This window comes from Pagrus major, chromosome 9 (assembly GCF_040436345.1).
Source record: "Pagrus major chromosome 9, Pma_NU_1.0".
NCBI classification, from domain to species: Eukaryota; Metazoa; Chordata; class Actinopteri; order Spariformes; family Sparidae; genus Pagrus; species Pagrus major.
Window position 1 is genome coordinate 34,334,445 of NC_133223.1, and position 27,593 is coordinate 34,362,037.

At 46.1% G+C, this 27,593-nt stretch overlaps 2 protein-coding genes across 6 annotated transcripts in view; both read left to right on the plus strand.

The window, feature by feature from the left end:
- The window catches only part of LOC141002318 (bone morphogenetic protein receptor type-2-like), a 21,635-nt gene extending 9,656 nt beyond the window's left edge, over positions 1 to 11,979 (plus strand). Inside the window, exons 8-19 of the mRNA XM_073473610.1 lie at positions 1,677 to 1,791; positions 2,859 to 3,019; positions 3,108 to 3,255; positions 3,424 to 3,560; positions 3,654 to 3,790; positions 4,485 to 4,659; positions 4,741 to 4,819; positions 5,352 to 5,431; positions 5,528 to 5,644; positions 5,741 to 5,938; positions 6,178 to 7,309; positions 7,420 to 11,979. Coding sequence (XP_073329711.1) covers positions 1,677 to 1,791; positions 2,859 to 3,019; positions 3,108 to 3,255; positions 3,424 to 3,560; positions 3,654 to 3,790; positions 4,485 to 4,659; positions 4,741 to 4,819; positions 5,352 to 5,431; positions 5,528 to 5,644; positions 5,741 to 5,938; positions 6,178 to 7,309; positions 7,420 to 7,724 — 2,784 coding nt within the window. The 3' untranslated portion in view covers positions 7,725 to 11,979. The remainder of the gene's footprint in view (positions 1 to 1,676; positions 1,792 to 2,858; positions 3,020 to 3,107; positions 3,256 to 3,423; positions 3,561 to 3,653; positions 3,791 to 4,484; positions 4,660 to 4,740; positions 4,820 to 5,351; positions 5,432 to 5,527; positions 5,645 to 5,740; positions 5,939 to 6,177; positions 7,310 to 7,419) is intronic.
- A 926-nt stretch (positions 11,980 to 12,905) lies between these two features.
- LOC141001872 (calcium-responsive transcription factor-like) lies at positions 12,906 to 20,617 on the plus strand. 5 transcript variants are annotated; one of them, XM_073473016.1, is made up of 16 exons: positions 12,906 to 12,984; positions 14,307 to 14,400; positions 15,313 to 15,576; positions 15,663 to 15,762; positions 15,844 to 15,928; positions 16,742 to 16,820; positions 16,904 to 17,093; positions 17,199 to 17,313; positions 17,429 to 17,572; positions 17,649 to 17,802; positions 17,949 to 18,052; positions 18,237 to 18,378; positions 18,704 to 18,770; positions 18,891 to 18,982; positions 19,080 to 19,326; positions 19,979 to 20,617. In XM_073473016.1, exons 2-16 carry the CDS (start codon positions 14,347 to 14,349, stop codon positions 20,062 to 20,064), a joined length of 1,923 nt encoding a protein of 640 aa, XP_073329117.1. In that variant the 5' UTR covers positions 12,906 to 12,984; positions 14,307 to 14,346; the 3' UTR covers positions 20,065 to 20,617. The 5 variants fall into 5 exon arrangements, with proteins under 5 accessions (XP_073329117.1, XP_073329118.1, XP_073329116.1 ...); XM_073473017.1 differs by lacking the exon at positions 12,906 to 12,984 and adding an exon at positions 13,001 to 13,147; XM_073473015.1 differs by lacking the exon at positions 12,906 to 12,984 and having other exon boundaries at positions 14,210 to 14,400.
- Positions 20,618 to 27,593: the final 6,976 nt, after the last annotated feature.

The window sequence follows — 27,593 nt, forward strand, 5'->3', positions numbered from 1 at the left end:
AGTACTTTGTGTAACTGTAGTGAAACGTTGGCTCGCTGTGGCTTCAGTCAGTCGTCTCTGACTGCATTAGTCTTGTTATTGTGCTGGAAGACGGCGCCTTCACTCCTACTTCCTGTCTGGAGCCGCTGGCCACACACACACACACGCACGCACGCACGCGCACGCACGCACGCACAAACACACACACACACACACACACACACTACAGCAGATCCTTATTATCTCTCATTCACAAACTTGCACATAAACAGTTTTGCTTCTTGTTTATAACCACACACTGTTTACACACACATTGTCTAACACACACACCTATTATATAACACACACACACACACACACACTCTCACACACACACACACACACACACACACTCTCACACTCACACACACACACACACACACACTGTAATGTCTGGTCGGGTGGTTTACTGCATTCCTCTGTAGCGGTCAGACAGTAATTACCGGCTTAACTGTCTGTACACACACACACACACACACACACACACACACACACACACACACACACACACACACACACCGCATATGTTTATTATTTTATTAAAAGCGTCCTCAGAATATTAAACTTTATAGATCACAGCTCGTCTTTAACAGCAGCCTCACAGTTAAAGCCAGCAGCCTGACCGTCTCTCTGCTGGGTTTAAATAAAGTTTTAAATGAATCCTCTTCCTGTCGGTCGTCTCCACGGTCACAAGGTTCATGTTCAGGACGTGTTTAGTTTAGTAAAGTATCTTAATTAAGTCACCAGACTGCAGTGTTTAGTCACTAATGAGCTGAGCTGTGTTAGCTGGAGAGCTAACGCTGTTTAGCTGACATGCTAGCTTGCTAGCTGCCAAGAATCACATTAAAAGAACATTTTCACATTCAGAGGAACAGAGATCGATCCAGGAAGTGATTCAGGAGGAAGCTGCTGCCAAACATAATAAGATTTGATCAGCTGTTTTCAGTTTCAGCCAGAATCATGACTCAGCACGATAGTCACACAATGCTAATGTTGGTTAGCAAGCAGATGCTAATGTTACAATCACTATAACTATAACTATATTATATTTTTGGCTGTTCAAAACTAATTTATTTCCCAATGCTTATGTCACAGCCTTGGTTGCTTATGAGCTTAAATGTATTAGCTTGAGTGCTAACATGACAGTATGTAGCAGACATGTTGCATTGCTAGCTGAAGGGAACATTAAAGGAACATGACGTAAAACCCAATTAGCTTTTGTCCACATGTGAAATTTACATTTATTAAGGCAGCAACAAGAATCTGCTACCTGTTGAATTCATGCTTCAAACAAATGCGTCGCATCATATCAACAGAGTTGTTGCTAACTGCAGCTGCTAACTAGCTGCTTGGTGTTTACACCACAAGCACAAGAGCTTCGGGCTCATACAGGCCTGTGTTAGCTGGTTAGCATGCTAACTTCAGTAGATATCTCTGTAATAAAATACGCAGCCTGACATCAAAACTGTTTTTCTTTACATTCTGATCATTTTGGATATTTTGAATGATTTCTTAACAAAAAATCTGACATATTGCACCTTTAATTAAATAAACTCAGATGTTATTTGCTGTGGAAACAGGCTGAGGTTTAGAGGATACAAAAAAAGAGCAAAAAACAGAAAATAATAAGTCTTCTTCCATCTTCTCCTGTCTGTCAGGGCTGCTTGTCTCGCTACCTGTCTCTCCACACGGTGGACTGGACCACCTGCTGCAGGATGACTCACGGTGTCACCAGAGGACTCGCCTTCCTGCACACTGAGCTCTACAGAGGAGGTATTTTATCTGTGTTTTCACACATCTGTGGTTTGATGTTTAAAAAGGCTTGAAGTAGTGCACTTGTTGGGGACTATTTTCAGTCTTGGATTAATCCACTTCTGGTGTTCTGGTGAGTTTTGGGTCCAGCAGGACGGTGTGAACCTTCATGTTTAATCTGTCTCCAGTGACCTGAGCTCGTTACTGAAGCCCAGCGGTGTCTCTGCAGTCACTCAGTGGTCAGATTGAACTGGTCTGAACTGTGGTTTGTCGGTCCAGAGTCGGTTCAGCTGATATTATTTGACCCAGGTCCAACAGTGCTAACCCCACACCAAACCTCTGTTTATATTTTAAAGATTTAAGCTCAACTCCAGCTTGTTATAAACATGATTCTGCACTGACACTGAGACAGGATCCTGTTGGCGTCTGCACAGATGTTGATGCTAAGCTAACGGCTCTTTATCCGTGACTGGAGACGCCTGATGTTCTCATTGAACAGACGTTTCTGTGTCGGTTCAGTTGAAGCATTTGTACAAAACAAACCGTTCATACATTCTTTCTACAAAATAAAAGCATCAAAGACCTTCACAAACACAGTCGTCCTCTCAGCCTGGACTGAATCAACACACACACACACACACACACACACACACACAGTAGTGATGCTGCTGGATGTTAAACATGTCGGAGGTCACACTGACTCAGTGCACATGATAAAGATAATTCACTGTCTCTCACACACAGCAGCTGCTGGTCATTATAACACAGTGACTCCAGACTCACACCACTGCTCCCCCTGGTGGTGACACACAGGACTGTTTCTACTCTTCTCAGTGATTATTGTGTCTGTCAGCTTCATGTATGTGACTATAAAAATCACTCTGTGTTCAGTTCAAACAGAGTTGAGATTTACTTCCTGTTCTACGAGTCTTACTGAGGAGTGTTTTGACTGAGGATGTCTCGTTTTATAAAGACATCAGAAGAAGTTTGTGCTGGTGATGAAACACTGAAACCCTCCAGGTTATAAAGAAGAAGAAAAAAGCAAAAGATGAAGGCTGTGTGTGACTCGTCTCTCCGTCTCCTCTCAGACCAGTACAAACCAGCGGTGGCCCACAGAGACGTCACCAGCAGGAACGTTCTGGTCCGAGCCGATCTGTCCTGCGTCCTCGCCGACTTCGGTCTGTCCATGAGGCTGACGGGAAGCAGACCCTGTTGCCCCGGAGACGACGACACCATGGCCATATCTGAGGTGAGGTCATGTGACTGTGACAGTGGACTGATGAAGATGATGAAGATGAAGATGAGACAAAGGTGTTTACCTGTGTGTGTGTTTGTAGGTGGGGACGGTGCGGTACATGGCTCCAGAGGTTCTGGGTGGAGCTCTGAACCTCCGGGACTGTGAGTCGGCGCTGAAGCAGGTGGATGTTTACGCTCTGGGTCTGCTCTACTGGGAGAGCTTCAGGAGGTGTTCACACCTGTTCCCAGGTGAGACAGCACTGCAGCGCAACACACAGCTAATTATATCATGCTAACAGACTGAGGCTAAAGCTAACAGGTCTCAGGTCATGACATCATGCTAACAGACTGAGGCTAAAGCTAACAGGTCTCAGGTCATGACATCATGCTAACCTACTCTCTCTGCTCTGTGTTCAGGTGAAACAGTACCAGAGTACCAGCTGGCGTTCCAGGCCGAGTTGGGGAATCATCCGACCTTCGAGGAGATGCAGATCCTCGTCGCCAGAGAGAAATTCAGACCCAGATTCCCTGAAGCCTGGAAGGAGAACAGCCTGGTTGGTGTTTGTCTCACCTGTCAGCAGAGTTCAAACAAACATGTTGACGTCCTGAAAACCATCTTCATCCTTCACCTGTTCTACTTGTTTCAGGCGTTACGTTCTCTGAAGGAGACGATGGAGGACTGCTGGGACCAGGACGCTGAAGCTCGACTCACCGCCCAGTGTGCAGAGGAGAGACTGTCTGAACTCACACTGCTGAGTACACACACTGCAGTACACAACCACAGGTACACACATGGCAGTACACAACCACAGGTACACACACACTGCAGTACACAACCACAGGTACACACACTGCAGTACACAACCACAGGTACACACACACTGCAGTACACAACCACAGGTACACACACGGCAGTACACAACCACAGGTGCACACACTGCAGTACACAACCACAGGTACACACACGGCAGTACACAACCACAGGTACACACACACTGCAGTACACAACCACAGGTACACACACGGCAGTACACAACCACAGGTGCACACACACTGCAGTACACAACCACAGGTACACACACTACAGTACACAACCACAGGTACACACACACTGCAGTACACAACCACAGGTACACACACACTGCAGTACACAACCACAGGTACACACACTGCAGTACACAACCACAGGTACACACACACTGCAGTACACAACCACAGGTACACACACTGCATTACACAACCACAGGTACACACACACTGCAGTACACAACCACAGGTACACACACTGCAGTACACAACCACAGGTACACACACACTGCAGTACACAACCACAGGTACACACACTGCATTACACAACCACAGGTACACACACACTGCAGTACACAACCACAGGTACACACACTGCAGTACACAACCACAGGTACACACACAGAGAGGACAGGACTACACCTCACCTGTTTCCTGTCTCTCTCTCACAGGAACCTGTCTCACGGCTGCTGGCCTGCTCAGGTTGGCTCCGCCTCCTCCTACATTGAGGACCTGCAGGTGGGCGTGGTCAAGAATCTCCAGGGAGACGGCCATCAAGCACCTGTTGGAGCTGAAGGTGTCGAAAAGAACAGAAACTCCATCAACTATGAGCGTCAGCAGGCACAGGTGAGGTGACGCGAGGGAAAGTAAACATAATCAGTTTCTTTATGATATTTAACCCTCTCTCTCTCTCCCTCTGTCCGTCAGGCTCGGTCGTCCGGTCCAGACGGTACCACCCAGACACCTTCTAACATCCTCTGCAGCATCTCTGAGTCTGAACACACCGGTACACAAACGCTGAACACACACTCATGTGTTGGGAGCAAATGTTAAGCATGTAAAGTTGAGACACACGAGAAGTTTTTGTTTGGATCCGTCCTGCTGTTCAGCTTTTATTCCTCTCGTAAAGTTTAGGCTAGCAAGCTAAGCTAACTAGCTTTTATTTGATAAGTGAAAGCTAGTCAGCCTAGCTAGCTACTTACTTTTGGTTCATGTGTGTTACATGTAGCGTCCTGCATTATAGAGGATGGAGGCTTGCTAGCATTAGCTGTCTCTCTGTCTTCGGTCCAGTTTTCGTGACAGTCGGTAATCCACAGCAACGAGTCGTCTTCTGACCTCAGCAGCACTTATTTCACATTATGAGTGCTGAAATCACAGACGAGGAAAAACTCATGCCAGCTGCTAACAGAAGCACTAACACTCACGAACACGAAACAAAATGTGGATGGTGAAATTAAAACAGTACATCTGATAGATAATTAGCCTTTAACATGTACGTGTCCTCACAAAGTCCTGTAACTGTCCCCGCTGTCCTCCAGGCGGCGCTGTGCACAGTGTCCCAGTCTGCCTGCAGCTGACAGAAGAAGACCTGGAAGCCACCAAACTGGACCCCAAAGAGGTTCTTACTTTTAATTTCATCTTATTCTTTGCAGTTTCTGCTCATCGGTCTCTGCACACTGTCAACATCTGTCCACATCTGTTTGTGTCTCTGCAGGTTGATAAGAACTTGAGAGAAAGTTCTGATGAGAACTTGATGGAACATTCACAGAAGCCGTTTGGATCAACGGAGCAGCACACCCTGCTGTACCATCAGATACTGCAAACTGCTGAGGTACTTCTACTGTCACTACACAGGAAAGAGGTATTAGTACCTCTGAAGAGCTTCTGTTGTATTTACTGACCAAACATCTGCTGCTTGTTCCTCCAGGCGAGTCTTTCCACTCCTCAGGCTGAGCTGGGGGCTGTTGGTGGCAGTGATACCCCTCCCTCCTCCATCCACCCCCTCCCCAAACAGCAGAACCTGCCCCAGAGGCCCACCAGCCTCCACCTGCTCCCCAAAACCAAGGAGAACACTTCAGCTTCTTCTCGACTGAAGCTGGGAAAGCTCAAGTCAAACCATCGACAGGTACTGATCCGATCTGATCATTCACCCAAAATCATTTCAGATCTGTGATTATCAGTCCATTTATTCAGACTTATTGGTACCGAAGCTCTGTCGATGTTCTGAAGGTCGTACCGGATGTCTTACAGCTAGCATGGGGCTATTTTTAGCCTGAAGTTTAAGTTAGCCAAGTGCTAACATCAGCTGTTACTGTTAGCCAACTAACTGATCAAGTCATTAATCCAGACCATAATATATTTCAGGTGGAGACAGGCGTTGCTAAGATGAACACGGTAACAGTCGCCTCGGCTGTAGAACCTCACCAGGTAACCACGGTGTCCAACAACACCAGCACCAGAGGCAGTGTCGCGACTGGGAACCGAGCCCAACCGGTGATGGTGGTCGCCAACGGCTACAGTGCGGGCGTCCCCGCCCTGGTGACGAATGGCATCGTAGGCGGAGGTCGGACCAATCCAGCAGGGCCGCAGCTGGAGGACGAGGACAAGGTGGAGCGAGGCGTGACGGGAGGAGAGGACAACTGTTTGAACCTGCTCAACTTCAGCCCGGATGAACATGAACCACTGCTGAGGAGAGAACAGCCGCCTGCTGAGAGCGAACCTCCTCCTCCTCCTCCTCCTCCTCATCATCATCATCATCATCATCATCAGTCCCGACCCGGAAGCATCCTGTCAGGACGAGGCTCAAACTCCAACAACAACAACAACAGGATCCCGCTGGGATCAGACGTCAAGGTCCAGAGTTTAGAGGCTGAACCTAAACCTGAGCAACACCTGGTCGGTCAGCAGATCAGTGGATCCACAGTTACTGCTCCAGGTTCAAATCAAGAGGATCAAGTTCTGCATTCTGGTCCAGCAGGAGGCGCTGACCAAACAGTACAGGCCCCTCCCACCAGCCAAGATGGAGGTCAAGACTCAGGAACAGGTCCATGTGTCCAGAGAGACCTTTGTCCAGAACCAGTATCTACCAGAAGCCCAAGATCTCATCCAGACCCCGGCTGCAGAGATCCAGATCATGGCTCAGCTCCGAGCTCAGCAACCTCAGCTTCAAAAGCACAAGAACCGGAAACCAAAAACTCAAAATCATGTTCAAAAACCCTGGATGCCCCGACCCGCGATCCAGAAATTCAAGCCCTAAAACCTGCAGATCCAGTCGTGAATCGCAAAGCTTCACCTTTACAGAGTCCAGCTTCTGAAAGTCAAGAATCAGAAGCCACAGCTTGTTCAGGAGCTTCAGCTCCAGAACCTGCAGCTCTACGAGGTCCAGTGTCAGATCCACAAACTGCAGCTCTGTTGCGACGCCAGATGGGATCAGCCAGAACCAAGAGGCCGGAGCGTCCTTGTTCTCTGGACCTGTCGTCATCCTGCATGTCCTCAGGTGAGCAAAGATCAACACTCAGAGCTGATCGTCGTTTGATTTCACATCATTGATGTTTCTGATCGTCGTGGTGATTTAATGTCTCTCCTTCTTTCTTCTTCCTGCCTCAGACGATGTTTCTCTGACAGAGAACGGCAGTCTGAGCGCTTCAGGAGAGAAAATCAAGCGCCGAGTCAAGACTCCGTACACCCTGAAGAAATGGCGTCCGGCCTCGTGGGTCGTTTCCACGGACACGGCTCTCGACGCGGACTTCGAGTTCAACAACAGTGGTAGCAGCAGCCAGACCCAGTTCTTCTCTGGTGCCCAAAGAGTCCCCAAAATCAACCAGTCCAAATCCAGCATGGCTGTGTTTTTGGTGGGAGGTGGAGCGACGGCGACCACGACCTCTGAGCCCGACGGACTGACCTGCTTCTAAAGGTCTCTATTCTGAAGGAAGAGCAGATTTATGTTTCACTTCTTTTGTCTTCCTCTTCTTTTGTTGTGATGATGATTAATTACTGTGTGCGCCGAAATTCAGCCTAACGAACTCCAAACTGAACCTGACGCCCCGTCTGAGGCCCAGGAGACGAACCGCAAGACTGAAGTCACGTGACATCAAGCAGGAACTGTTGGAGACGAGAGAGCTGGAGTTTAGATTTCTTGTTCCATCCGAACGCTCATGACTCAGCTGGACACTTTTTGAAGGACGGTTGCTGATTGGCTCAGTCCTGTGACAGTTTAAAACTCGCACTTTCAGCTTCGACCCTGCCTGTGTAGCTCAAACACCGTGATGTCCAAAATATCCTGGTGTTGGTGGTGAAGTGAAGGGATTGTTTCTCGATGAGCGGCTCCTCCTCTGTGGTCAGCAGCTCGTTGACTGAGTCACAAAATTGCCCAGTTGCTCAAAAGTTGTTTGTTGGTTCAGTGAAGGAAGTTTGTTTCCTGTGGAGGTGATGAGACGGGTTGAATATCACCTGGATCCTACCTGAGACTTCAAAGTCTCTTTAAAGGTGTTATAGCCTGGAAACAGTAACGCTGCTGACGCTAGCTAGCTGATGTTAATGATGCTAATGCTAGCTAATGTTAACGCTGCTAACATTAGCTAGCTAACATCAGGGCAGTACAGTATGCTGGGTGCACGCTGTAGAAACCAGACATTTCTACTGTTTTTGACCGTGGCTGAACCAGCTGTCACAATTCTGACACCGAGATAAACAGAACAATCGTTTTGGACCCGACAAACGTTTTAAAATGATTAATTCACAATCAGAATGTTCTGTTCTTTGATTCTGCAGCTTTTCTAAAAGTTCTGTAGATGTTTTATTTTTACAAAATGATTTGTCGACTTAAAGATGTTAAAATATGACCTTAAAGTTCCCATGAAGTCAGAATCAAAGTTTCACCTGTAGATCTGTATCAGGCCAAAAAGTCGCTTTGTAGACAATTTTAATGAGATTTTAAAGTTTTTAGTTTCCTAGAAAACATTTAAAATCACTTTGTTAGTTTTTGCTGATGTAAAACCAGAAGGATGATCCACAGCGGAGTGTTTCTGGAGGCCTCAGTGATTACTGCACTAAAGCAAAACGTTAAAACTTCATTCACTGATTAGAGAAACTGGATCGTATTTAATGGAGACAATATTTCCTCGTTTTGCTGAAATAACTGCTGCCTGCAGTGAACCTGGACCGTCGGCGTGCACCCTGAGAGGACGATGAAGGCCAGTTACAGTACAGAGGTGATGTAGTTTCAAGATGGACGTTGGCTTTGTTGCTAATGTAACCGCTAACTGCTGCTAATGTAGTTGCCGTTAGATAGTTAGTTTGGTTAGCCGTGCAGCTACGTTAGCGATCCTGTTTGAACGGACGTAAAACCACCTCAGCGCTGTGTTTCCTGTTGTGTTCTCGGACGCTTTATTTGTTCTGTTCTGGTCCGGCCGTTAGCGGACAGTTAGCTCAGTGCCACGTAGCGTGACTCACTTTCAGTCGCTCCCTTTTCTCCTGTTTTTACAGGAAACACATTAAAAGCAACAAAAAGCACTTCAGTCAGTGTTTCATGGGGACTTTGACAGCTTCAGGAGGATCCTTTGTGATATTTGAGCTTCAACTCAGCTTGTAGCTGATGTCGGTGTGTCCACACAGACGGGACTGAGTCCAGTTAGACATGTTTTTTAAAGCACTTTAAGCAGAGTTAGTGTTATTTAAGGAACTAACGAACCATATGAAGAAAACCTCGTCCCATCAGAATAGTGCCAGTGATGCTTCTGTAGTAAACTCTTTGTCTTGTGTCTTTGTACAGTGTTTGAATGATTTAAAGGCGTTTTTGCTTTAAATCTTTACTCCAGCTATGCAGTCAGCTCATGATGCCTCCTGTTGACGATCTTTATTCTTCTAGTTTGCACTTTGTTTTATGAAGTAGTCTCAACTGCCTTGTGAGGTCTGCTGCGACCACCATGTTTGGGCCGGAGGGGAAGAGGAAGTCGAGCAGATAAAGAACATTTAGAGGACGGAGATACGCCACGTTCCTGCCGAGTTCACCAACCATCAGCCTCGTGACCTGCGCGACCTCGGCCACATACAACCTCCTCAGGTACCTTCACAACACTAACGTAGAACGGGGCGATCACAGTTTTATTGTTATTCAAAGATGAGCAGAAGATCAAGAAAGAGAGCAGATCTGTCAGAAGAAAGAAGGTGAAGGACAGATTTGATCCAACGGACAAAACAGGCCTTCGAACAACTCCAAAGCTGTCTTATTTACACGTTGTGTGTTACATCCACATCAGATGGGTTCTTGTTGTAGATTCAGGGCAGAGTTACCAGTTTATTAGGTAACAAGGTCTGAACGTGTTGGAAAGTAACTGACATGGTGGATTAAAGATGCTCTCTGGACTTTCCTGTAACCCCTCTCATCACAATGCACCCTCATAAGCAGCAGTCACCACATGTTGACTCGTAGATTCAGTTCATAACCGACCCACAGCACTTTATTTCAGTATAACCACTTTTATTTAAGCTGGTCCAGCCTGCTTCCATCCACCAGGTGATGAAGTTTAAATGAATTAGATCCAAACACGTGATAGTTAATGAGACGTGCTATTTAGAAAGTGTATCTTAGTTTATATTTTTATGTTATTATTCACAAGGTGTCTGCATTTAGTAGCTGTAGTAAAACAAGTTTTAAATGTCAGATTTTTTGAATGGAGTTTGGTGTGTTGTTTTTTAAAACAAACAGGAGATGTTGGTGAGATAAAGAACCAGAACTGAAGAAACGGTTTCACTCCGTTTTCTCCCTTTTTAATGTCTTTTTTTATATATAATGCCACAAGTGAATATTTTTTATTTTTAAGTTCAAGTGTGACAAACCTGTAACAGCTCCTTTAAATGTGCAATTTAACTTATTCACTTTTCAGTAAGCCTCACGCACTTTATCTGCTGTTTGTTTCAGATTAGTTTTCTCACTGATAACATAAAGATCACCCTGATTTTACTTCTACTGAATTTTAAGATGCCTCTAAACTCTGTTTCTTTTTTGTTATTTTTGTATTTTCTACTGTTTCTACTGTTTTTAGATCTGCTGGTTGTACGTGTCCATGTGCCCTGAGAATTACTTGTTTTAAAAGAAATGTGTGAAGACAGACGAGCGTGAACGAGCATTAACTTCACACAGGAGGCGAAACTATGTGAGTTAATACAACAGATAAAAGACCCAACAGTCATTAAACACACACACAGTGAGGCCTGGTTGTTAGCTAGCTCTGGTTATGCTAGTTTTGGTTTAACTAGTTCTGGTTTAACAAGCCTACTTATTCAACCTGGGCACATTTTCATCCGCTCATGTCTTTGTTTGACTTTATTCAATCACATCTCCTTAAAACTATCTTTGCCTAGCGTCTGCTAACTGGTTGAGGGTGAAAAAGAGCCGACATCAGTTCAGAGTGAACTCTTTAATGCGAACACTGAACTGAAAATGTGCCAGAAAGTGTCACACACCGGTGGTTATCCCTTTAAAGTCATTTATTGTAGCTTATATCGATGTCATAATGCTCAGTGATAGCATCTACATGTCTACATTTATCCTCCTGCATGAAATATCACACCACTGAAATGTTATTTACATGATTTCTGATGCTGTCAGAAGCTCATAAACTGTAGATCTGTTTTTTGTAACTCTGCCTGGTCATATCCAAGTTACTGTATGATATTTAGACAGTACAGATGCAGTATACAGGCGCAGGATGAGAAGGAGTCTCTGCCACAGCTAACAGTGTATATTGTAGATAAGGCATCGTAGTTACCGGCCGTATCCCTCCGGTTCCTGACTATCCTGGGATGTTTGGATTTCCCTGTTGTTGAATATATTGTGTATTTCTTTGGTTATCCATGTGTATTTATGTACGATAGTTTTCCTGTAGTGTAAATACTCTGATTACATTATTACACATTGTATACTTTCATATGGGACCAAGTACCACCACTGTACACTGTCAGTGTTGTATTCTGCGAGCTCAAAGACAACAATCCTTACTGTTAACACACAGTACTCACACAAAGCATGCTGTACAAGCCTACAGACTATAAATCAACTTCGGTGGTTCATATAAAGGTTCATCCCAACATGTTGTTAATCCATGTAGAGGAAACATAAAACGTCATAAGCTTAAGTTCATCATTGAATAAAGTGCAGAGCATTCAGTGTGTCAAAGTGTTTATTCATGACAATAAATCATTTTCTTCCCTATTAAAGCTTTTTTGTGGTGATTGTAGCAGCAGTCAGGTGTTAACCAACAGCTTAGCAGTAGTTGTAGTAGTATAGTAGTAGTGTAGTAGTAGTATAGAAGTAGCAGTTGTGGTTTTTAATACACACAATCACACATGTGCTGAATTGAAGACTGGATCCTCATTATTGATAACCTGTCACCATTTGTTATGTAGAAGGTGTTTACATGTGGTGGGAAGCAGGAGAAATTAAACTCTCAGATTTTTAAAGGGAGTTTGGTGTGACATTCTTTCAAACATCACTGGTTAGGAATAAACAAAGGGGAGTCCCGTTTATTAGTTCTTATTATAAGATATAAGAACAGTATTATCCACGAGGTGTACATATCTGATGTTGAATAAGAACAATATTAAAGTGGCAGATTATTAAATGGAGTTTTGAATGATGTTCTCAGTGATAGTTGGTAATTTGATACTGGAGCGAAAACAATCAAGCAATTTAATTTTTTAATATTTTCCTTCCCAACGCAAATAAACTGTGTGTGAAATGAAAGGTCCACTCTTCAGTTCGGCTTGTGTAGGTCGCCCACACCACGTCCAGTGCCTGAGAAATTAAAGTCCAAATTCCATTTTAAAAGCTGCTAAGTGAGCAAAGAGAAGGACGACCTCAGGAGTGCATCCTTCCGACTAAGTAAACTCTTCTGCGTTATCATATATGAGCAGGGAACATTTTGAGGCCGGGAAACATTAAAAATGCTAGATTTTTTAATGGAGTTTGGTGTGAGGCATAAAACGACACTGCGGATGCTTCGAGTTTAAGCGACAACAGCGCCCCTCAGTGGTACCGACCATAAAATACAACCGCTCCATTGTGACGGTGTCCTCAGAGGGTCAAAACAGGCGCCATTAAGATCCTGTAGGGAGGAAAACGCGATTAGTGTTCGTTGTGAGCGGAAGCGGAGGAGGCGACGGGCTGCAGAGGTCCAGTAGGCTCGGTTTCATTCTCCTGCTCATATAGTACACGAGCCGCTGAGCTGGTCTCAGTCTGCAGGCAGCAGCCAGCAGCTAGCGGCTGTTAGCATGAAGCAACCTGCGGAGCTAACTGGACAGCTCATTTAGCTCACTGTTAGCTTCATGCTAACATGTCAGTACATCAATACCAAAGTGAATTTGATTTTAGGCGAATTTAAAATGTTCTGGTTAACTGAGAGGGATTCGGTTCCGTCTCTGATACAGTAACTGACAAAAAACATAAATGTATTGAATAATTTCAGAAAATAATTGATTGACAGATTGTAGCAGCAGTCAGGTGTTAACAGCTTCAGGAGTAGTATAGTAGTGTAGTAGTATAGCAGTATAGAAGTAGCAGTTGTGGTTTTTAATACACACAATCACACATGTGCTGAATCGAAGACTGGATCCTCATTATTGATAACCTGTCACCATTTGTTATGTAGAAGGTGTTTACATGTGGTGGGAAGCAGGAGAAATTAAACTCTCAGATTTTTAAAGGGAGTTTGGTGTGACATTCTTTCAAACATCACTGGTTAGGAATAAACAAAGGGGAGTCCCGTTTATCAGTTCTTATTATAAGATATAAGAACAGTATTATCCATGAGGTGTACATATCTGATGTTGAATAAGAACAATATTAAAGTGGCAGATTATTAAGTGGAGTTTTGAATGATGTTCTGAGTGATAATTGGTAATTCAATAATTGACAAAAAGCATAAATGTATTGAATAATTGATTGATCTGTTATTTTCATTGTGCAGTTTAAATAAATCATTTCCCGTCAGTGGTGGTTGAGTTCAGATTGTTTTTGACAAATTGATGTCATCTTTTAACAACAACAACAACAACAGTATGGGTTTAAATGACACCACAGTGATTATAATGTAGACTCACTATATTTCAGTGTCTTTTGTTTACGTCATGTAAGAATTATTTTGGGTAGATTTTCCTCCATTTTAAGAGTTGAAGCATCTGAATTAACTGATCTTTAATCTGAACGTGATAAATATTGACCCGCTTTAGTTACGGTTAAATAAAAGTTATCTTTGTTAATACCTCAGTTAGATTAGCTCATTCTTTGAATTTAAACTTTGTTTGAATTCATCAACTATTTGTTTTATTTAAATAAAGAGGATTATATTAGTCTGTTCACACGAGGCAGTGTTAGTCACTCTTAGTTCATGTTTATTAGGATGTACATCAGTTTGTGTTTAATTTGTTATCTATATTAGAGTTATTTAAGAATTTTGTATCTTTGGCTGAAAAACGTGTCTGTGTTTTGAATGAAGGAGGCGGTGATGTCACACAGGTGACTCCGGGGCAGTTACCATGGAGATGGATGCAGACAGAGACGGTGATGTCTGCAGTCCTGAACCTGAGCAGGTGAGTCAGACGTGTCACTGAAGAGCACAAACACTCAGTCTGTGGATCAGATCCCCCTGTCGCCTCAACATGTTCAGTAGAAATACGACTGACACACGTTTGGGTCCAGTCCGGCTCGGACCGCCTCAGGATGGGTCCAGGTTCGTGATGGCACGAGACCTGACCCGTGATTTACACTTTGGTGACTTCAGAACATGAAGGTTCATCCAGGTCGTGTTTATTCTGAGAGCTGCATCGTCGTTAACTGAACAAGATGTTTCAGCTGTGATGCTTCACAACACGCTGATACTTTAATTACACATTAAATGTTATTTAAAGTGGAACATTCTTCTTTATCCCTCGTGAACACAACTGGTAGAAACCGTGTTTGTCAGTTTTAAGATGTTTCCACTGGTTTCAGTTCATTTTAGCACAAAATTAAAAAATATTTTTGTGCTATTTGTCAGACATCTAAGAGTCGGCTGCAGACTGGTAACGTTGAATCTGCTGTACAAAAACTCTGCAGCACGTTTCAACCATCTTGTTTTTTGACACCCAACCACCAAAACCAGGCGGTAGTCTTATTCCAGAAATCTGTGTGAACGGGAATCCAATACTGAACTTCCCATTTTCTTTCTTTCTTTCTTTGATATTAATAAAAACACAATAAACCACCACCAGGAGCTAACAGGAGGCTAACAGTTCTCCCCGACATCCAGTCTCTGTGCTAAGCTAGGCTAAAGACAGCAACATTTCCTATTATTATTTCAAAGCTAGAAGAATTTCAGTTTCCAATCAGTCGATTTTTTTTTTTTAGTTTTAGTGAAAACAGGTGAAAATGAGACAAATAAAAGCTGCTTGACGTTCAGGTAAATTCACCTGATCTCAGTAATCTGGGTCGATAATCACACTTGGCGCTGATACGACCTCCAGTCTGCAGATCCTGGGTCAGACCTGCTGCTTGGCTCCGCCTCCTCCCTCGTCTCCCCTGCTGCACTAAGCCCCGCCCCTCCAGCTGACTGGCTCTGCCCTCTGTCAGAAGTCACTGTAACCACGGAAACAAACACTCCCACTCCTCCTGAAACTGACCCCGCCCCCTCAGCGGCATCACAGCTGCTGGCTCCACCCCCGGCGGCGTGTCAGAGTCAGCTGATCATCGTGCAGCAGCGAGGTCACGTGCTGCCGGGTGAACCTGTGGTGAGCGATGCTTCATTTTCCGTTTCTAGATTATTTTTAAACTAATTCATTAATTAATTAAAGTATTTTTCTGTGTTTCCTGTCAGGTGATTGTGACAGGCCAATCAGAGGGCAGAGAGGTGTTTGTCATCCCGTCCAATCAGCTCTCAGGATCTCAGCTGGCTGTGATCTCTGGTGGCCCAGCAGGTACAGGAGCTGATGATGTCATCAGACCTCTGTGATGACAGATGTGTTTATTAAGGATTTGTGTTTGTTCATGTTGTGTAGGCGCTGTTGTTAATATCCCGGTTACCACGGTGACAGACTCCAGCAGCAGCAGTCGACCCGTCAGCGAGCCGACAGCAGCCGACAGGTGTTTCACCTGCTCAGTCCTCCGTATCCCACAATGCATTTTTTTGTCTGTCACTTGTTGATTAATTCAGGAAGTGGTGACGTGTGAACACACGTCTGTTTGAACTGATCCAACACTGAACCCGTAACACAACGTCACCAGACTCCATTAACAAATGTTAACTATTATTATTAGTTGTTTGTTTTTAATGTATATTGTTTGTTGTTAATTAGAAATAGTGACAACAGTTATATTGCAAAGGAAACGAAAGACAAAGATTAATTAAAGAAATTAAATGTAAAGACAGTTTATTATCTGTAGATATTAAACTAAACTGATATTTATGATGAGTCTCTTCTTGCTGCTGTTTGGAGGAAAAGAAAGAAAGAAAGTAAGAAGTTCATGGAGAACATCTGCTGAATGTACAAGAGAAATAAACATGTCACATTTTACAGATACACTAAACAGTAACCAGTATAGGCGACTTCTTTGTCCCCAGACTCCCTTAACAAATGTGTCAGTTTAGTGAGTTGTTGAGTTGGAGACACTTTATAAACTGTGTGAAACTCTGTCTCTGACTGATTCTGACTTATTTGTTCCTTCTTGTAAATTCAGCAAATGTTCTACATGAACTTCTTTCTGTCTTTGAGTAGAAACATGGAGTCTGTTTGTCTCAGTGATGGACGGGTTTGTTTCATACAGAGCAGGAAGTGACATCATCACAGGTTAATGTAGCTGTTTATTTAAAGTGATTATTAGTGTGTAACAGTGTGTGTAACTGTGTGTAACTGTGTGTAACAGTGTGTAACAGTGTGTAACTGTGTTTTGTTCCAGCAGTCTGGATGTTTCTGCTCCTGTGATGCCGCTGCCCTCTGGTGCCCCCTGCTGGGCTCTGAGACTACGTGATGCTCAGGTCAGTGTGAACATATATAATCATGTTCATTGATTATGACTGGATCAGACGTGACCTCCCTCCTCCTCCTCTGGTGTCAGCAGAAGTTGGGAGATTCCTACAGGGGGTTCTGCTGCTCGGAGGCGGAGCTGGAGGCCGTGTTGCTGCTCCACAAGCAGCAGACGGGCTGCGTGTTCGGGACCCGTCAGTCTCCGTCTGTGGACAAACCAGCCACCAGACTGATGTGGAAGTCTCAGTACGTCCCGTATGACGGCATCCCGTTCGTCAACGCAGGTCGGTGCAGCTCCAGTGATATCTTTATCTCCAGCAGACCATCTTCATGAGGCCAAGCAGGGTGACTCAGTGCTGAAGTAACGCTGAGCCCTGTGTTTGCTCCAGGCAGCAGAGCCATTGTGATGGAGTGTCAGTTCGGACCTCGCAGGAAAGGACTGCAGCCGCACAAGACCTGTGAACACACACCTGAGGTCTCATACAAAGCTACCTGTCCTGCCAGGTGAACTACACACTACAAGTAAAGACACACAAGTACACACACACACTACCAGTACACACACGTCAGTACTTCTGTGAGTCTCTGGGCGTCGTGCAGTGACCGTCGTCTGTTTCAGGATCTACATAAAGAAAGTTCGTAAGTTTCCGGCGTTCAGCGTTCCCACAGAGCCGACAGCAGACAGGAAGACGGTGAGACAGGAGCAGGAGAAGTCCTTCCAGAGTCTGAAGAACCAGAACCTGGAGGACGGAGGAGTCATCAGGTCCGACATGAACTCCGCCAGCTCCACCTGTGTTTACTGTTCTTCACCATGTTTGAACCTGTCCCTGTCTCTGTAGGTTCTACCTGCAGCTCCCCACAGAGAGAGCTCACCTGTATCACACTGTGGACACGCCCCCCATCCCGCCGCCTCCCCCCGACCTCCCCCCTCCTCCAACCCAGCCAGAGGAAGAGGAGGAGGAGGAGGAGGAGGAGGAGGAGGCAGGAGAGCAGGTAGGAGACCACTGTTCATCCACAGACTACAGACTGAGATGTTAAGTGTTTGAGTCCTTGAGGAGATTCCAGGACTTCTGGAGGACGTGTAAGGAGACCTTGAGTCCGAGGAGTCACTTCTTTAAATCCTCGTCTCCTCCACTCAGGACAGAGTCATCCCGTCTCGCCTCCACCCGCAGGTGGCAGAGAGGATCAGACAGCTGGTGGCGGCGGGTCATCATCAGGTCTACAGCGTCCGCAAACAGCTCAGGTAGGAGTGACACCTGGCCCCGCCCTCTGACATCACACACGCGTTGATGGTGTGTGTGTGTGTGTGTGTGTGTGTGTGTGTGATGTTGATGACTGTTGCATCGGACCAGACGTCACAATGAAAACACATCAGAAACACAAATGAACCACTGATGAGGTCTGCATGTTTCTGTTTGTGTCGTCAGGCGTTTTGTGGAGAAGGAGCTCTTTAAATGTGACGGTCTTCCAGACAGACACAACCTGAGATACTTCCCCACCGTCAACGACATCAAGAACCACATCCACGAGTCCCAGAAGTCCCTGGTTCTGAGCAGCAGCCCTGCTGAGGTACTCTGAGCTCTCACATTTAAAAAACAAGAAGTGGAAAGGTTTTCTGATGAGCTGCTTTTTCTTCTCCTTTTATTACTTTGTTTGGGGAAGAATTCCTTAAATTCAACAGTTTCACCCTCAGATTTCCAGAACCGGCCACAAGACGTCCAACCAGCAAGTACACATGACGGGCTGTTAGTGACCGCAGGGTCCAAACATCACGGTGTTTCTCTGGTGTCGGGTTTGACCTGAAAAAACGGTCGATGGTGTGTGAAGACAAATTATGTGAATGTGTGTGTGTGTGTGTGTGTGTGTGTGTGTGTGTGTGTGTGTCTCCCTCTAGTGGACAGAAGACAGCAGTGACCCTCTGATGGAGACCGTCACACTTACACTGACTCCTGCTGCTGAAGGTAACACACACACACACACACACACACACTTTAAATGCTTTGTTCAGATGTATTTAAACACAGTTAGTGGTGAGTTGTCAGCTCGTCCTCTGAGTCCCTCATGTCTCTGTCTGTCTCTAGTTGTGGACGGCAGCGATTCTTTGTCTCCTGAAGCTGTTCAGCTGTTCAGTTCTCTCTCGTCTCTGCAGCCCAAAATCTTTGCTCAGCTGCAGGTCAGAAAAACTCACATCAACAACCAATCGGTAACACTGATCAGTAATCAATCAGTCCCAGTGGAGATGAAGTTTACTGAAGTGTTTCTCCTGACAGGGAATCCTGCATCCTCCTCCTCCTCCTCCTCCTCCTCCTCCTCCTCCTCCTCCTCCTCCTCCTCTCTCCACCTTCCCTCCATCCTCCTCCCTCCAGACTCCTGTAGGGGAGTCAGTGGGGGCGTCGGGCCCAGAGGAGGTGCTCGACGATGGGCAGCAGCTCACTGGAGAAGCCCAGCAGGTGGTTCAACAGAAAGTGGAGAGCGTCCAGCTGCAGATCATTACCTCTGCTGCCGGCAGGGAGGAGGGTAATTAACCTGACTGCTCACTAAGCCCCGCCCCCCTTAGTTACTGTCGCTCACCTGTCATCTTTACGTCTAGAACGTTCCATCAACAGTTTCCATGACAACAGCAGCAGATTGATCGCCAGACTTCATTTAATGGATTCTTGATTTCAAGCCAGCTCGCTAATTAAGCTAATATTAGCACCATTTTTAATCTCTAGTGGATGTTTTAAAGTTTTCAGATGACAGTGATCTAAGATTAATAAAGACACATTTGAGGGTTTTAAGCTCATTGGAGCTGCAGAGTCCAGCGACCGGCCGTTCAGTGGAGCTCCGGGAGCTGGAACGAGGTACCTTCTAGTAGTAGTGAGATTTGGCTGCCTATGCAGGTAGGGATGCATAGGATGCATCATGCTAACAGACTGAGGCTAAAGCTAACAGGTCTCAGGTCATGATATCATGCTAACAGACTGAGGCTGAAGCTAACAGGGCTCAGGTCATGACATCATGCTAACAGACTGAGGCTAAAGCTAACAGGTCTCAGGTCATGATATCATGCTAACAGACTGAGGCTGAAGCTAACAGGGCTCAGGTCATGACATCATGCTAACAGACTGAGGCTAAAGCTAACAGGTCTCAGGTCATGATATCATGCTAACAGACTGTTTGTTGTCAGCCTCTCTGCTTCAGGTGGAGGTGAAAGAAGAAGAGGAGGAGGAGGAGGTGATGAAGGAGCTGCAGGACTCCACTGCTTCATGTTGAATCAGACTCTGTTCGCTCTAATTAACTCCAGTCGCTTCTACTTTGCAGTTTGTATCAGTTGCTGTTAAACTTCCTGCTCATTTCACATTGAACATTTTCACATTTCATTAAAATAACTTTTTTTTGTATGTGACGTCTTATAAATGTAGAGTTTGTAACAGCCTGTTCAGGGAGAGTGACTGCAAACTGTTGTTAATGTAAATAATATCCTGTTTTTAATTTTTTCACTTTAAGATGGAAAATATTCTCAATAGATTGTTTGAACAGTTTATATTGTTTTATTTTGTCTTAAAGGATCCAAAACTGCATCAGTCGTGTTTCTTCACAAAACAGAAAAAAATATCAGACTGACAGTCTGATCACAGCTCTGACATCCTACAGCATCGTGGTCATCAAATGTGTCGTCAACCACAATGTCCGACCTGACTTACTGACGTCTTTCTCAGCTAAATGCAGACCAGTCAGAAATGACATTACAATAATGACATCATATTTACTGTGACGGGAGAAGTATTTTACTTGAGTATAATCAGTAAAATGTGCTTAAATCAAACTCATTCAGAAAAATTGGTGCTGTTGTGTTATTCCACACAATGTTTTAACTGCTGCACATCAGATTATATCTATAAGCTGGTTTTATGTTCAGTGCACAGATCTCCATCCTGTCTGTCAATGAATGCAGTAACGATCACAATATTTCACTTCTGCATGAGCTCAGAGTTGTACTTCAACAACACTGACTGCAGTAAATACAAGTTTAAATAAACAAACACGTTTAAACAAACAAACACGTTTAAATAAACAAACACGTTTAAACAAACAAACACGTTTAAATAAACAAACACGTTTAAATAAACAAACACGTTTAAATTAACACTACTCGAGTAAATGTACTGAGCTGTATTTATTATATAGCATGTCACGACCAGGGCCGAGGGGAAACCCTGGCCCAACATGAGACTCCCCTCTTCCCCCAGCAGCACCACCAGCACCAGCACCACCAGCAGCAGCACCACCAGCAGCAGCAGCACCAGCAGCACCAGCAGCAGCACCACCAGCAGCAGCACCAGCAGCAGCAGCACCACCACCAGCACCAGCAGCAGCAGCAGCACCAGCAGCAGCAGCACCACCAGCAGCACCACCAGCAGCAGCAGCAGCAGCAGCACCAGCAGCAGCACCAGCAGCAGCAGCACCACCAGCACCAGCAGCAGCAGCACCACCAGCAGCACCACCACCACCAGCAGCACCACCAGCAGCACCACCAGCACCACCAGCAGCAGCAGCAGCACCACCACCACCAGCACCAGCAGCAGCAGCAGCACCAGCAGCAGCAGCACCACCAGCAGCACCACCAGCAGCACCAGCAGCAGCACCACCAGCAGCAGCAGCACCACCAGCAGCACCACCACCAGCAGCACCAGCAGCAGCACCAGCAGCAGCACCACCAGCAGCAGCAGCACCACCAGCAGCACCACCACCAGCAGCACCACCAGCAGCAGCAGCAGCACCACCAGCAGCACCACCACCAGCACCAGCAGCACCACCAGCAGCACCACCAGCACCACCAGCAGCACCACCAGCAGCAGCACCACCAGACCTCTGGGGTCAAATAAACATTTAATAGTGAAGTCTGTTGGGTTCTTGGTTCTTGCGTGGTTAGAGTAAGAGACTTCTGTGTGACGTCACGCTGTGTTCGGGTCGGCTCTGGTTCTGACTTGCGGCGGCAGAGAGACGACACGTGACACTGAGTCCTCTCAGCTGACAGCAGCACGGAGCTGCTAGCTGCTGCTAACTGCTGCTAGCTGCTGCAGCTGACGTGTTCTATAAAGCTGTGATGTTAGAGAGCTGTTAGCATGTTAGCATGTCCTGGAAGCTACTGAACAAACTGCCGGCGCTGCACGAGCCTGATGACGACACGGAGAGTTTTCATTGAAAATGTTAATAAAAAATATGAAAAGCAGTAAATAAATGAAACGAGTGTCTCACTCACTCAGTGTAGGAAGACATTTAATATTCTGCAGTGTTTCACTTGTTGAGGACAGTTAATGTTAATATTAATAATATTAATGTTAATGTTAATATTATTAATATTAACATTGTGACGGCCCCAGGCCTGGGTTCTGTGTACAGTGCACTGTTGGTTTGTTTGTTTGCTTGTTTGCAGGTCCGAAGCAGTCGCCTTCCCAGACGCCAGATCTCTCTGCTCTGCTCCCTCCACTCAGCACCAGACCAGCGTGCTGGTCTTGTCTTTCTTTGCATTGCCTTATTTTGCACTAACAACATGCACCACACATTGATCATAACACCCACACACTCACCTACACTCCTGATACTGACTTCCACACCCATATGGTTAAGTAATTTACTTTAATAAATTGTGGTTTGTTTGCAACTGCTTTTGTACATCTCCTCCTTTGTTGCGGCCTACGAGCTGGTCGTAACAAATTGGGGGCTCGTCCGCTTCGAAGGTCGGTTTATTTTCTTTTTTGTGTGTGATTTAGTGCTTGTTCCTCTTTTTTCTTTTTGAGTAAAGTTTGGTTGGAGCGCTTTTGTTTGTGTGAGAGCACACGTTAGCCCGGGGTAAGTGGCTGTGCCTGAGGAAAGCCCTTAATCGGGGGGTTGGGCTTTCGTGCGAAGGTGACGTCATGGTGGGGATTCCCTGGTCACCGGTAACGTAGTTCGCCCTTATATGGTGAGTGTGATTGCGCTCCGGGAGATGTGCTTTTGTAGTAAGTGGGTGCACCTGTGCAACTCGTCTCCTTGGTGTTGAAGAGACGGGGTTTTGTTGTCGTTCGCTGTCTCGGGTTGTGAACGTTGACGGAGGCATGAGAAGGTAAGTGTCGGTCCACCTGTATGTGTGTTCGTGGAAGGAGTGTTTCCCCTTGTAGGTTTTAGCGGCGTCTCCCCTTTGGGTGTCGTCGGGGGGGGGGCTGGTAGTGTTGGGGTACGGCGGTTAGAGCTTCCTGGTCCCTTTTCCCTAAAACTGCTCGGGAGCACATCCGTGGTTTTGGTGGGGTTGCCAGTTTCTGGTCGCCTCTCCGAACCAGCGGGCTCATAGTGCATAAATACCCGCCGCTACGCCTCATGAAGACTAGGGAGGAGTTATGTAGATAGCTTCTGGCTAGGTAGTTAGCGGGGAAGCTCCGTTGAAGGCTACGTCGGCCTGTCGACGCTGGGTGAGTCCCGTCACGTTGCATTCTCTGGTGTTCGTTAAAATGGATGAAGTTGTTGAATCATTCGTGCAGGCGCCAGCTGAAGCGTTGCTGGATGAGTACACGAAGGATCAGTTGGTTAAAATAGCTGGCCATTACAATGTTGATGTTGGTGATGAACGGGTGAAAGAGACAGTGAAGGCAAATTTGAAGTTCAAGTTATTGAAAATGAACGTGTTGGGTGCGGGAGAGGCTGTGTCCGTCTCCGCAGGCACTGAGGGCGCGCCTCCGCCGGTAGTAGAGGGTCCTGGTGACGGGCTGTCTTTTGAGCAGCAGAAAGAGTTGCTATTGTTGCGGATGAAGCTAGAGACTGAGAAAGAAGTCGCCGTAGAAAGAGTGCGACAGAGCGTTGAGCTGGAGAAAGTGCTGTTAGTTGAAAAGGTGAGGCAGGAAACGGAGCAGGCGAAGATTGATCTGGAAAGGCAGAAAATGGTCTTAGTTAGAGAAGGGAAAGTTGCGGTGGATGATGTGCTCGCTCACGGTCCTTCCGGTCCGGGTGGCACCCCGGTGAGGTCTGATTTGTGTGATTTGAAGCTGGTTCCTAAATTCAATGAAAGAGACCCGGAAACTTTTTTCTTACTGTTTGAGCGTCTCGCTGAGGCTCGCGGATGGTCTGAGTCCACTTATACGCTGATGTTGCAGTGTGTGTTAACGGGCAAAGCGCAGGAGGCGTATTCTTGTCTCAGTAGCAGGGACAGTGTCAAATATGATGTAGTGAAATCGGCTGTTCTCAAAGTGTATGAGCGGGTTCCTGAAGCTTATCGCCAACGGTTTCGGGGTTGGAGAAGAGGCGATAGGTCTCATTTGGAGTTTGCTCGTGAGTTGTCCACTCAGTTTGATCGTTGGTGTACTGCAGCTGAGGCTGAGTCGCTTGATGGTCTGCGGGATCTCATGATTTTGGAGCAGTTTAAAAATTCTGTGCCGGGGCGCATTGCAACGTACATCAGTGAGCGTAAGGTTAAGACGGCAGCTGAAGCCGACGCACTGGCCGATGACTATCTGTTGACTCATGGTGGGGATACTTGGTATCCGGGGGCGCGTGGTGGTGGTGCACATAGGGAGAATCACTCAACTGTAGGTGCATGGTCTAGTCGCCCAGTGAGAAATGTTGGGATGGATCAGAGAAATGAGCGTGGTTCTCGGGAGGCTGACAAAATTTGTAATTATTGTCACAAGAGAGGACACTGGAAAAGAGACTGTTATGCTTTTAAAACCAAGAGTACAACGGGAGCGAGGTATCCCAAGCCGGCAATGTGTGTTGGGCCTGTTCCTGACCGGGCGTTGGAGCCTTTAAGTGAGTTAAAACCGCAGGTGGTTAGTCCAGATCTGCAGTCTTATTTGCCTTTCATCAGTGATGGGTGTGTTTCCTTGGTAGGAAGTGATGAAACAGTGAAGATTAAGATATTGCGTGACACAGCTGCTTTTGATTCATTTATTGTGGAATCAGCTCTACCTTTTTCACAGGAGTCCTACACAGGTGCTGTTATACCGGTGCTCAGGATTGGGCTGCAGGTTCTGCAGGTGCCTCAGCATAAAATTATGTTGTCCTGTGGGTTGTTTCAGGGTGAGGTGGCGGTGGCTGTGCGCCCAGCTCTGCCCGTGGATGGCGTGACGATGATTTTGGGTAACGATGTAGCAGGAAGTCGGGTGTGGGCCGATGTTCCTCCTCCTGCTATCATTGTTTCATCGCCTCTGGTCACCAGTGAGCCTGATAAAAATGTAATGGATTTTCCTGAGGTGTTCAGGGCATGTGCTGTCACGCGCGCGATGAAACGTGCGCAGTTGGTTGAGACAGATTTTTCTGAAAAGGATGACACTTCACAACAGCATGATGTCATATGTTCTAATGTTCCTTGGTCTGTTTCTCACAGTGAGTTGGTGTCGGAGCAGCGTGCTGACAGTTCTCTCAAGAGTTTGCTGGACATGGTGCGGCCTTCTGGTGAGGTAAAAAATAACTCTCAATGTTATTTCATCAAGAATGAGGTCTTGATGAGAAAGTGGGTGCCCCAGAGCGAACATTTTGTGGGTGAACCTATTTACCAAGTCGTGGTGCCATCTAGGTTTCGTACTGTGGTGTTGCAGATTTCCCACGATGAGTCTGGTCACCTGGGCGTCAGGAAGACGTACAACCGCATCCTAAGGTATTTCTTTTGGCCGCGGATGAAGAGAGACGTTGCTGAGTATATAAAATCATGTCATACATGTCAGCTAACCAGCAAGCCTAATCAGAACCTGAAGCCCGTTCCACTGTGTCCGATACCAGCCATAAGTCAGCCTTTTGAACATCTTATTATTGACTGCGTAGGCCCGTTGCCTCAGTCTAGGTCGGGTGCAATGTACCTGTTAACAGTGATGTGTCAGAGCACACGGTACCCAGCAGCGTACCCGTTGCGCACAATAACGGCCAGGTCTGTGGTGCGTGCGTTATCAGTTTTTTTCCATCTTCGGAGTTCCCAGAATCATTCAGTCTGATCAGGGGTCAAATTTTTCATCTCATTTATTTGCACAGATCTTAAAACAGCTGCGTATTGGTCACAATCAGGCATCTGCTTACCATGCGCAGAGCCAAGGGGCTTTAGAGCGGTTCCACCAAACGCTCAAATCCATGTTGCGCGCATATTGCCTTCAAATAGACGGAGATTGGGAAGCCGGTTTGCCATGGTTGTTGTTGTCTGCTAGAGAGGTGGTCCAGGAGAGTACCGGATTCAGCCCTAACGACCTTGTGTTTGGCCATACTGTCAGGGGTCCTTTAGCGCTTTTGCAGGATAGCTGGAAGGAAGTACAACCACCCCAAAACCTTATTGACTATGTAAATGGATTTAGATACAGACTGTATAAGGCCCAGGAGGTGGCCAAGAGTAAGTTGACGTCTGCGCAGGGCAAGATGAAAAAACTTTATGATCGCCAGGTAGAGAATCGTGTTTTCCTCCCTGGGGATCAGGTGCTTGCTCTTTTGCCTATTGTTACCTCTCCATTTCAGGCTAAGTTTTCTGGCCCATATTCAGTGGTGAAGAAGGTCTCAGATCAGAACTATGTGATAACTACTCCCGATCGCAGGTCACCTACTCAGTTCTGTCATGTTAACTTGTTAAAATCGTACTATACTCGTGCGTCGCAGTTAATGGAGCAGAAAGCGCAGGTGTCTGGTGCCCACCCTGTTTGTATGTCAGTGTCGGTGTCTCCTCAGGCTGTGGCAGGGCAAGAGGAAGATGACTTACCGGGTCCTGATGAAGCTGTACTGTGTGGTCGTCTGAAGAACTCCGAGTCTTTGCAGAATCTGGATGGTTTGCTGTGTCATGTGGATGTGTCGAAGCGTGGTCAATTAGCTGACATGATAAGGCGGTATCCAGGTCTTTTTGGTGATACACCTACTCGTACACATTTGGTGGAGCATGATATAGATGTTGGGGATTGTAAACCCATAAAGCAGAGGTTTTATCGTGTCCATCCGGAGAAACGCAAGTACCTTGACGCTGAAGTCAAGTATATGCTTCATAATGGCATTTCACAGCCGTCTTCTTCTAGCTGGGCGTCTCCTTGTCTTTTGGTGCCTAAGTCCGATAACACGCCGCGGTTTTGCTCAGACTTCCGTAAGGTTAACAATGTGACAAAGCCGGATGCTTTCCCGCTCCCTAGGATGGAGGACTGTATTGATCAGGTGGGGTCCGCTAAATATGTTAGCAAGTTTGACCTACTAAAAGGGTACTGGCAGGTCCCGTTGTCAGAGAGAGCGAGGGAGATTGCTGCGTTTATTACGCCCACTGGTTTGTATGCATATACTGTAATGCCCTTTGGTTTGCGGAATGCACCAGCAACCTTTCAACGCCTTATGAATATGGTAGTTGGAGATCTGGAAGGTTGCTCGGTGTATTTGGATGACGTTGTCATCTATTCGGATAGTTGGAATGACCATCTTGACCGTGTTGAACAACTGTTCGACCGCTTAGCTCGCGCACAGTTAACGATAAACCTGGCAAAGTGTGAGTTTGCCAAGGCCACAGTGACTTACTTGGGGCGAGTAGTAGGGCAGGGCACAGTGTCTCTGGTGCGTGCAAAGGTGCAGGCTATTGACGACTATGCCCCGCCTCCAACTAAGAAGGCGCTGATGCGTTTTCTGGGGCTAGTTGGATATTACCGGTGTTTTTGCAGGAATTTTTCTACAGTTGTTGCGCCCCTGACAAATCTGTTGAAATCCAAAGTAAAGTATGTTTGGTCTCCAGAGTGTCAGTCTGCTTTTCAGAACGTTAAGGCCTTGATCTGTAATGCTCCTGTTCTGGCTGCTCCACATTGGGATAGAGCTTTCAAGTTGGAGGTGGA

Excerpts from the sequence above, each read along its gene's own strand:
- LOC141001872 (XM_073473016.1), top strand. The coding sequence starts at position 14,347 with ATGGAGATGGATGCAGACAGAGACGGTGATGTCTGCAGTCCTGAACCT. Across the intron at positions 18,053-18,236 it reads AGCGTCCGCAAACAGCTCAG|GCGTTTTGTGGAGAAGGAGC; the intron begins GTAGGAGTGACA and ends TTGTGTCGTCAG. Across the intron at positions 19,327-19,978 it reads TGCTGCCGGCAGGGAGGAGG|CCTCTCTGCTTCAGGTGGAG; the intron begins GTAATTAACCTG and ends GTTTGTTGTCAG.